This window comes from Hyalella azteca, unplaced genomic scaffold, assembly GCF_000764305.2.
Source record: "Hyalella azteca isolate HAZT.00-mixed unplaced genomic scaffold, Hazt_2.0.2 contig8873, whole genome shotgun sequence".
NCBI lineage: Eukaryota > Metazoa > Arthropoda > Malacostraca > Amphipoda > Hyalellidae > Hyalella > Hyalella azteca.
The window spans coordinates 70,294-82,168 of NW_025938956.1; the positions used below are offsets into that span (position 1 = coordinate 70,294).

Genomic DNA, 11,875 nt, shown 5'->3' on the forward strand with positions numbered 1-11,875 from the left:
AAACAAAAGTTCAATGGAAGTAGTCTCGTGTGGATTATTGCAGGTACAGAAATTATGCACCCAGGGCAACGGTTCCAGCATAGTTCCAAAGGAAGTAGTCTCAGCTCGTACATTGTTGTAGTATCCAGTCCAGAAGGTCACTAGCTTCAATCTAATCCAGAGCTGGAACGCGTCACTAAGACCCGTGATAAGGAAAGGTATTAAGAACTGCTTCGTTATCACAACAAAGACAGCAAGTGGGAGATTGTCATGCGTGCCGAGGTTATGCTTCCTCAATGTCAACAAATGTGATCTCGTGACGTCACTCACCCACACCACCAATCCACCCCTCACCGCATCGGTGTGGTGAATGCATTTCCTAACGACCGTTAAAAACGCAGTACACGCACCTCTGGGTGCTAGAAAATCGCTAGATATTAAAAAAAAAATAATAGCTTGCATCTTAAAATATCGTTAACAATTTTAACAAATTTGGATGTGAGAAATTGACGTCATTTAGAAGGTACTCGCAAATAAAAATTTTACTGAGTCCCAGAATCATCACTTATGTAAAAATCTGCACTCAGATGAACAGATAAACAAAAAAGATAAACTTTGCACAAATAAAAATTGTGCATTTGATTTGTGTGGATAATTTTTACCAAGTTTGATCCGGCAATATGGCGTATATGTGTACATGCAAAAAGTTACATATATTATATTACCCATTAATTTTTCTGAATGTATACTTGTGTAAGCGTTTGTAAAATCAATAAAGATATACCACTGAAACTTATGACAATATCTTTAATAATCGGACAATTTTTTTTTTGAATGCGCATACGATGTCAACGATTATCTTTAAAACATAGAGCACATAGATACCTACATGCATCACATACAAGCTAATCATAGCTCCTGGCCCATCATACCTGCATCGGGCGTGGTTGCCAGAAGGGCCCAAAAATATAAAATAAAAATTTACGAAAAAAATTCCGGCCTTAAAACCTAACCTAACCTTCACTAGTCAATTTCATCACTTTGACGTATGTAACTCATAAGCTACTGTAAATAACGAATCATTTATTCAATCATCACCAATAACAACTTTCAATACCGAAATCTATCCTCATCTATTTAATTAATTCAATCTAAATCTAAGGAATTTAACAGAACGAACAAAAAAGCATCCTGGAGCTGTAGGCACTACAGGTGCAGGTGTGGCTCTCCTCGTCCACGGCGGTCGCCTACACTCAGTGCGTCTGCGGACGTGGTGGCGTGAGGATGTGCGTCGCTCGCCGCGTGCTCAGTAACCTTGTCTGGACCGCTATCCCGAGTCTCACTTTTCTCGACGCGCTTTTATTTTGCTGCGCATTTTTTATCGTCTCCCCGCGGCCGCGTTCAGTTATGCGGTGCCAGCTGCCGATCCCTGCCAGTGATTCCAATGATACCGTGATGATAGTAACGGTGTTACCGTGATGATAGTAACGGTGTTACCGTGATGATAGTAACGGTGTTACCGTGATGATAGTAACGGTGTTACCGTGATGATAGTAACGGTGTTACCGTGATGATAGCAGCTGTGTAACATTAATGATAACTGCAGTGTGACGATGGCTGCAGCATGTTGCAATGATTGTAAATTCTTCTCATAAAGTGTTATGATTAATTATCTAGTGATGGAACGATCATCTTATAATAGTATTCTGATGATAAGCTCCTTATAATTGTATAATGATCAAATTATTACAAATCATCCGTCACTTTCTAGCCTCCAATCATTAATGTGAATTATTTATTTATTTGATGTGAATAATTGGTGAGCTGAATTTAACGGAGAGAACAAGTAATGGAAAATAAATATTTTTATTATAATGAAGCATGTACCTATAATATAAATTTATTATATATTCCTTTTCATATCAACTTACATTGTAAAATCAATAAGGGTATCACTGAAACTTAAGATAATATCCTTAATAATCGGACAATTTTTTGAAAAGGGTGCCCATACATTGTGAGAATGTTTACGATGGCAACGGTTATCATTAAAACATAGAGCACATAGATACCTACATGCACCACATATAAGCTAATCATATCTCATAGCTGAGATATGATTAATAAAATAAATATGATTAATAAAATAAAATAGATTGGTTGTTTACTTATCATATTTAATTAACTGTAAGAAAATGAATTGTGAATACTAATTCCTGATTGGCCTATGAATTATTCAAATAAAAAATTCGGCTCCCTGATTGGCTAATGAAATTAGGATCTAAAAAAATTATTTTTCGATTGGTAGCTGAATTTGTGAAAACAAATCACGCTTCTGTGATTGGCTAATAAAATCGTGATTAGAAAAATGACATATTTTTCTGATTTGTAAATTAGAAGAATTTAAATGTTATAGTACCGTAATATTGTTATAGGAAATATGTTAATGTAAAAATTGATATTAAATTGAGAAATATTGGATGATTGGCTGTGATGACGTCACGTACGACGTAAAATTCGTCGTGATTGTACATGATGGTGGTGCCCGACCCCCCCTCCCCCATGCGGGCGCCCCCCACCCCCTCCTGGTCCAGGAGGTGAGAACTGTCGGAATTTTATTCATATATATTCACTGTTTGTTATAATTTGGTTATTAATTTTTATATATAATAATTGTGTATATATATTTCTTTGTTTAAAATTTAGTCTCACACACGTTTACACAAATTTAGTCTCACGTATAATTTAGTTATATACTCACACACACGCTATACATGCCGCCACACACGCGCCATACACACACAACACGCGCCACACACACGCAACACACATGCCACACACACCACACACGCCACACACACGCCACACACACACGCCACACAGAGCTGGCGGTGGAAGGCTTTTCCATACAAAGCTCATTGTGTCGTCCCGCCCTCACCTTCCCGGCATGCGATTATTCACCTCTACTCTCATCTACTCAACACTACTCACGTCTACTCACATCTACTCAACACTACTCACGTCTACTCTCATCTACTCAACACTACTCACGTCTACTCACATCTACCCACATAAACTCCCCAATTCACCCCTATTTTGTTGTACTGCTGTTTAGTTATTTCTACCTGCACCTATTTACTTTGTTAATAATAATGAATATGAATTTATTTATGTTAATAATAATTTATTTATTTATAATTTATAAAGTCACGGCTTTATACGTGACTTTTACTCCAAATGTGTGTCGTGTTATATTATACTATTATTATTATGATATTTGTATTCATAATTCTAGTAATGTAAATGATTATTTCGAGAATAAAAATAAAGAAACAACTAACAATATATTTGGATCTTTCGGAGACCAGCTTCATCATGAGTTCGAAAATTTATTAAAAATGTAATATCATCGCATGAGTTTTTTAGTTCAATTAATTCTTAGAAACAAATTTCTTCCCTAGCGAGGACGTGCGGCAAAGTCTCAATGTCCTGGACCAAGTCCTGTCCGAGTTCGACGATCCAGATCTCGACGAAGACTTCCTGGACGAGGACTTAGGCGAAACTACTTCGTCGTCCGATAAAACCGTTAAAAAGTCCCCGGTGACCCCAGCTGTGCATCAAACTTCGTCTAAGAAGTCAGATGGAAAGTTTGCAAGGCTTGGGAGTTTCGAAATTAAAGCTGATGTGCACCGACAAGACAGTGAAGTTGAAGCGCCACCTTCGGTTGACAGGAGCAAGAAACCTAAAACCGGTCCCCCGGCGTTGCCGAAAAAGTCTGGCAGTGCTCAGACTGGAGATGGTGTGCAGTCTAATGAAGCCCACACATCATCGATAACTTCTTCATCAGATTCTCGAAACTCTAGCGCCTGTGTTTCGCGAGAAGAATCTTTAGAGTCTAATAAAAGTTCCAGTTCCAAAAAAGGGAAAAGTGAAGATTCCGGCAGATCATCTAGAATGGTTGATTCGGTAAACTCCGCAAAAGACAGCTCCCCAAATGTCGACGATTCAAAAAATGAAAAGCTTGCAAAGTCTTCAGGTTCTGTCAAGAGTCGTTCATCCTGTGGTAGTGGTAGCAGTGGTACTCATGACTATCAGGAGATCAACAGCGATATATGCGCTGCATTGCAGCGAAAATATCGTGGACAGCTTGAAGACTCCGAGGAGTACCAACGGCAACTTCGCCATCATGAATCCCTTCTTCACCGGCAGACCGATTTCATGCCAAGTCGTGATGCGTACCCTCGTCAACCTGATCATGCTTTGGGACGTGAACAACAGAGCATTATTCTTCGTGATCACCAACTGATGCAACGAGAGGCCTTTTTGAGGCATCGACAACAACAAAAACTGATGCAAGAGAACCACAACAATACTCGCAAGAACCGCGGTCGGTCTGTTGAACCGAAACGTCGTTCCTCCAACGGCTTTGAAATGCGGGGAAATAGAGCAAACGATCCACGTGATCGTTCCAGTGGAAGAGATAGACAGGGAGATAGGCCTCGAGGACGGGACCGGTCAAGCGGAAGGGACCCATTAAATCAAGAGGATCTTTTGTCTCGGGGGAGAGATAGATCTCGGGGGAGAGACAGATCTAACGGGAATCAACGATCCAAATCGAGTGATCGAATTCTTGACCACAGAAGCAGGGAAGTCATAGGCGACAACTACCACGATGAGACGATGTTCATGCCGCCATACTCAGAAGGCCTAGGGTTGCTTGACCCTTCGTTTCATGACCCAAGACTCTTCATTGATCCAAACTTGGACCCTCGTCTGATTGACCCAAGGATTATTGATCGCGATGCTTTAATTGTAGACCCCCACATGATGGATCCCAGACTCTACGACGGTCGTTGTGGCATTGACCCTCAAGGCTATCCTATCCAGGATTCTTATTTACCCCCTTTGGTGGGGTACTACGACCCACCCATTTTACCACCAAGGGATTTCGGGATGTACCCTTACGATGGTCCCTACCTTCCTGACCCCGCCATGCTTACTCCTGAGGAGATCATACACCTACAGATGGGGGGAGATCCCGCGCTTGTGCTTTCACACGCTTCACCACTGGACAGTCCTTTCTATCCTCATTATCCTATGGATTACGCTCTTTCGTATCCTCCGATGTCCTACCCCATTGATGGGGATTTGGCATATCCCCCCGAAGTTTTTCCTCTTCCCAGGGGCGCCCCCATGCAGAGACATTTCAACGGTTCAAGACACGTGGACGAAACTAAGCGGAACATCGACAGTCTGGTCAGGTGGGTTACTCGAATTAGAGCTAGTGCAGAACCAGGCCATTCTCTTAAAAATTAAACTATCGGGGGTCAATATAACGCGGGAGAAAATGTTAATTGAACTATTCTGTTGCAGGCTAATTTATCTAATGTGACTGGAATTATGGTGAGTGCAGAATTAAGGCATTCTGTTAAAAACTGAACTCTCAAGGGCGACTGGAATTACAATTAGTGTTGAATCAACCCATATTATGGTTACAAGTACTCTAAAAAATTTATTTACTCTTATAAATGAGGTTTTGTCCGGGTAAATTAAATCATTCTGAAAATACCAGCTGGAAAAATAACAATGGGTTCTCATATTCTATGTTCAATGAAACCATCCAACGCTCATTGTTACATATTGAATGATAGGTAGGGGCTGTTTTCAAAATAATGAGTTATAAATAGTTGTGAAAAATAACGTAAAATAGAAGTAAAACACAATAAGAAGTAAATCATGCTAAAGATAAGCTCGCTGGCCAGGCCATCGTTGAAACGGTTATTTTTGCTATGAATCACAGTTTAATCCGTTCAACTGAAGTTGAGTTCAAAACTTTATAGACCAGTGGTTCCCAAAGTGGGCGATATCGCCCCCCTAGGGGCGATGGAAATATTTTTGGGGGCGGTAAGGAAGAAGAGGGCGGTAGGGGGGCGATATGGGGGGCGGCAGTCCGAAGTCGAAGTCCGAAGATCGAACGTTTGTTTCACGATTTGTACACAACACGTGCAGCACACGACTCCCAGCGATGGTTTTTTTTTAACATCACCTGGATTTACGTCTCGGACAACTTTACGGTCGGACTCGCGGCCGGTCTCACGTCCAATTTCTAAATTCAATTATCATGGAATGTCTCTCAAACTAATGAACTTAACTCGATGAATCTTAGTACACGTATTCATTAGGACCTAACGGTAATGTTTAGCTCGTGAAAATGTTTTTAATTTTGCCTTCTTTTTGTTTTTGCCATAGTTATATGGCAATACGGGCCGAAATTTACAGTGATCAAGGAATTTCTTCCAAACTACTGAACATATTCGAACGAAATCTTGAATTTACAACCCTAAGTACCGAACGATAATGTTTAGCTCGTAAAAATTGTTTCGATTGCCCCTTGTTCGCGAGTTTTTTCTTCATTTCACCTTCATTCGTGATTTAAACAGCAATACGTGCTTAAATTCGCAGTAATCAAGAAATTTCTTCCAAACTACTGAACAGATTTGAACGAAACTTGGCATTTAAATACCCAACCTCAGGTACGGTGATGTTTAGCTCGTTAAATTTTTTTCTATTTTGCCTTCGTTTGCGAGTTATACGGCTATACGTAAACGGCTCTCGGTTAAAACGGCCGGTAGAAAAGCCGGTCGTTTCTCTTACATACAGTATATCTGTGTAACTCGCGAACGAAAGCAAAATTGAAAAATAGTGACGAGCTAAACATCACCGTTGGGAGGTTAGGTATTTTACCTTTTTTATATACAAAGTTTCGTTGAAATCTGTTCAGTAGTTTTGAAGAAATTTTTTGATCACCGCGAATTTAAGCGACAAATTACCCGGCGATACGGGCCGAATATAAAGAAGTGTGAAATCAAGAATGACGATGAAATGAAAAAAAACTCGTAAACGAAGGTTAAGTCAAAAATTTTTTTAATCTTAAAAATCACCGTTTGGTAGTTAGGAATGCATATACGAAAATTCGTTCAAATCTGTTCAGTAGTTTGGAAGAAATTCTTTGATCACTGTGAATTTCGGCCTGTATCGCAATACAACTCACGAATGAAGGTGAAATGCAAAAAATGTTCACGTGCTAAACATCACCGTTAAGTTTTGATGAATACATGTTCCAAGTTTCATAGAGCTGCGTTCATTAGTTTGGGAGATATTACTTGATAACTGAATTTGGAGATTGGTCGTGAGACCGGCCACGAGTCCGGCCGTAAATTCGCCCGAGGCGTCCTAAGTTTCTAGTGCTGAAACAGTTAAAACTGCTGAAAAACATATTGGTTCACTAAATGGGGTTCTATTTGTGAAATACACATTTGTGTTTAACCTTTATATTTTAAATTGCAGCGTACTAAATTTCAAGAAAGAGGCGTATGTTTTTATATGTGTCTGTGGGAGGCGCTAGAAATTCACTAGGGAGCCAAAGGGGGCGCCAGCCTGAAAAGTTTGGGAATCACTGATATAGATTATAGACGAACGCAGTGCATTGGTCGCGGAAAGTTTACGCAGTTAAATCACGGTTTAGTCACGGTTAAAGTACGGTTAAATCCCGTCTTTTATCCTCCGTCGATCAGACGGCGACGCCAGATGACGATCAGTTATCTTCTCGCTGCGCAAAGTAATAATTTTCTGTTTACCTGTCTCCATGAATTTACGTGGAAACTTTCGGTTATTCACTGATCAAACGTTCCATATTTTAGTCATACACTGATTTAACGTCCAACTTTCTTATTATTTGCCGATTTATCCTTCAATATTTTCGTAATTAACTGATTTAACGTCCGATATTTATGATATTCACTGATTTAACGTTTAATATTTATGTCGTTAACTGTTATCAATGTCGCTAAATATTTATTAACTGATTAGGCGGTAATTATAATTATTGTTACTTTTATATTCGATAAACTTGTTTTAAATATATCCTAACGGCTTTAACGGCTATAAAGCTAACGGCTATAACGGCTACATCTCTCTTGTGATCCCACCGTGACAATAACCGTGACAATAACTGCTCCCGTGACACTGTAACGCCGCCTAACTGTGCGCCGGTCATCTCGTTCACGGGCCAGTTACTGCCGCTGTACTGCACCAGTTGCCCTATAACTGCTACATAACTGCTAACTGCCTTGCTGGCTGTTGAATTGAACTATGAATATGACTGACCTGACTGAGGGAACTAACTGCGGGCTTCAGTTGTGATGCCTGCACAGTCTAACTGTTTGGTATTAACTGTGGGGCTAACTGTTGGTCTAACTGTGGGGCTAACTGTTGGGGCTAACTGTTGGGGCTAACTGTTGGGAAACTGTTGGAGCTAACTGTTGGTCTAACTGTTGGTCTAACTGTTGGAGCTAACTGTTGGTCTAACTGTTGGTCTAACTGTTGGTCTAACTGTTGGGGCTAACTGTTGGGTCTAACTGTTGGTCTAACTGTTGGTCTAACTGTTGGAGCTCACTATATTTCCATTTGGGATCCATAAAAAAGGCCTAACTGATCAACTGTTCGGAACAACTGTAAGCCCACACTCTATTTTGTTATAAGAGGCAAAACTGAAGGACTAACTGAGAAATACATTTTATAATTAGTTGTTTGAATTGAACTTTTTCTAATGTTCCGCGGTATTGGATTAATCAGGACGTGGCGCGTGTGAACAAGGGGCATGTATACGTTGTATGTCGGTACACGACACACTAACGCACACACGCAAAACAATAACTCACACACACAACAAAATAACTCATAAACATCACAGTAGCGCATACACACAACACAGGAACGCACACACAACACAATAACGCACACACAACACAGTAACGCACACACAACACAATAAAACACACACAGCACAATAACGCTCCTACACGATACACTAACGCAGGAACAACACAATAACACACATGCGGCACAATAATACACACACACAACACAGTAACGCACACACGTCCACGTATAACTTTCAGGCACGCGCCGTAAATCGAATTCGTTGGCTAACAAATTTTCTTGCGCAACGAGGAAGCGAAGGCCTGCTGCTACTGCTGCTTTTGTTGATTAATTAAATAACAGCGCAGTGGTGAGTCAATAAAATAACAGCGCAGTGGTGAGGCAAGAAAATAACAGCGCAGTGGTGAGTAAAGAAAACAACAGCGCAATGGTGAGTCAAAAAGACTATCTTTGAAATAACAGAATCAATGCTGGGTAGATGAAAAAAATATAAATAAAAGATTTTCCGAGCAACCACTTATAAGAACTGCTTATAAAGTTAATATATGACATCAACAACAGCATATATCGTTAAAATAACAGCGAATAATATAAAAATATAGTTTTCTCCCGTGTATACCCACTCCCCCAACCCCCCTGGTGGGAAACTCACTCCCCCAATTCCCCCTGGCGGGAAAGCCTCTCATCAAAGGGGAATTTACTGACCGATAATTGACCGCCATCTTGATTGCTGATTTTCTCTTTCAATTTATTAATTAAAAATGATCACTCTAATTGTCGAGATCCGTAGCATGGATACGGGAACGCTCGGGAACCTGTCTCTACACTCAAAGAAATGTTTGCGACTTTTGTCCAAATAGCGACTCGTTTTTTGCCCATGTCTGGGTCATTCTTACCCAATTTGGCACGAAAAAAGGGAATGTCAGTGCTACGTCTGCTATCCTATCTGTCGATAAGAAAGTATTTCAAATTTTGGTCAACGACCCATATTTTTTATATTGTATGTTGTCTAGACCGATCCAAGTTTCGGGATGGAGAATTTACTTCAATTATTATTTTTTTATATTATATAATAATATATAAAATTATAATATATTAACTGGCAGCATTCCATACTAACTGTCATAAACTTGCCGACATTCCATACAAACTGTCATAAACTGGCCAGCATTCCAAACAAACTGTCATAAACTGGCCGACATTCCATACTAACTGTCATAAACTGGCCGACATTCCATACAAACTGTCATAAACTGGCCAGCATTCCATACAAACTGTCATAAACTGGCCAGCATTCCAACCAGCATTCCATACAAACTGCCATAAACTGACCAGCATTCCATACAAACTGTCATAAACTGGCCAGCATTCCATACAAACTGCCATAAACTGGCCAGCATTCCATACAAACTGTCATAAACTGGCCAGCATTCCATACAAACTGGCATAAACTGGCCAGCATTCCATACAAACTGCCATAAACTGGCCAGCATTTCGCCCAATTTTCGCAAGAGTTTTTCACCGCAATGAGCCTGTCTCGGGCCAGCGGCGCTGCGGCGCTCAGTTGTGCAAGCTTTTGTTCAGTAATGTGAAGGAGAGGCCAGTGCAATGATTGCATGAATGACCAATTGAAAAATCGAATGAAAGGCAATTTACTATGACGGAATACTGGCCATGTGTATCGAGTAAGATACATGATACATAATGTGAATTAATTATTTTATGTATGAAATCTTGAATTCCTTCGTCATATTCAGTTGTCTATCTTCATCGGTAATTCATTCATCCATTGTAGTCGGTCAATAGACGATGTATAGAAAATGAATATGAATAATAGAATGCTGGTTTTGCTTGATTTTCACCCATGAGCTCAATAATGCATGAACTTACGTCATTATGATGAAAACGTGTGAGAAATTGTGTTTTGTTATTGGTAGATTCGATCCTAAAATTTATTTATGATATGTGCCGTTATGAAGTTATAAACAAGCTCATATAAATTGAATGATGACTTATGATGTTCTCAACATACTTGTTATTCTACGACCGTTGTTGCGGCCTTGGTTGCCAAACGGTCTTTTTTTCGGACAAATTCCGAGATTTAATTGTTTTCAATTTCGTTAGCCGGCTAAAATTTACGATAGGGGTACTTCCTAATATAGTTGTAGAAAACTGCAAATAAAAAAGAAACATAATTTTGACACCGGAACCTACAAATATACTAGTATATGTTGAGTTATAAGCCTTTTTGGCCTTTTTTATTCGGGGGATTGGCCGTTTTTCAGGCCATCTGGCAACTCTTGTGGCACGTACGGTCACGGTCCGGCGCTCGTGTTACGTCTTTTTCGTTTCGATCGTTGCGTCATGTTGCGATTGTTGCTACGGTCATGGCACGGTGCTGGCAGCTTTACGATTAATAACGATGCAACACGTTACAAATCATCGTTACAATATTTATAAGGATGTATACAAGTAACATAAGATGATGTATAGTTCCACTTAACGGTATTGTGTCGGCATCATTACGATGCGTTACGTTGATTCACAAACGTGGCGATTTGTTCAGCGTCGTTACCGAAACTTTTACGTTTTTTAACGATTCGAAAGTAACAGAAAGTTACGTTAATGACTAAGTTGAAAATTATTTATTTAATTACCCATAAAAGATAATTAATTAAATATCCAGGCGAACAAGATAATTTTTTAACTTGTAAAGGTGATAAATTTAATGTGTATGTGTTCAAGTAACGGGTGGATCTAAATACTATTAATTAAATATGAAATTGTACTATTCCGATGGTATATAAATATGATTAATTAAACATTGAAGCGGAAGATTCGGATGACTAGTTAAGATAATTAAGTGTTGCGGCGTGAGATTCGGATGACTAGTTAAGATAATTAAGATAGGCAATTACTTAATGCATTCCGTTCCGCTACACAGCGTCTCAGTGAATATATTGTGTGTGTGAAAGTTGCTCTGTGTGTGTGTGTGCATTTGTGTGAATCTGTTTTTCTTAGCCGTATCAACTATCACTGCTCTGTATCAACTATCACTGCTCTGTATCAACTATCATTGCTCTGTATCAACTATCACTGCTCTGTATCAACTATCTCTGCTCTGTATCAACTATCACTGCTCTGTATCAACTATCACTGCTCTGTATCAACTATC

The 11,875-nt window shown here is 39.6% G+C and overlaps 1 protein-coding gene across 1 annotated transcript in view; it reads left to right on the plus strand.

Moving 5' to 3' along the window:
* Positions 1-2,244: 2,244 nt before the first annotated feature.
* Positions 2,245-11,875, plus strand: part of LOC108680049 — a 24,764-nt gene continuing 15,133 nt past the window's right edge. The window contains exons 1-2 of the mRNA XM_047881815.1: positions 2,245-2,576; positions 3,441-5,240. Of these exons, the coding sequence (XP_047737771.1) occupies positions 2,512-2,576; positions 3,441-5,240 (1,865 nt within the window). The 5' untranslated portion in view covers positions 2,245-2,511. The remainder of the gene's footprint in view (positions 2,577-3,440; positions 5,241-11,875) is intronic.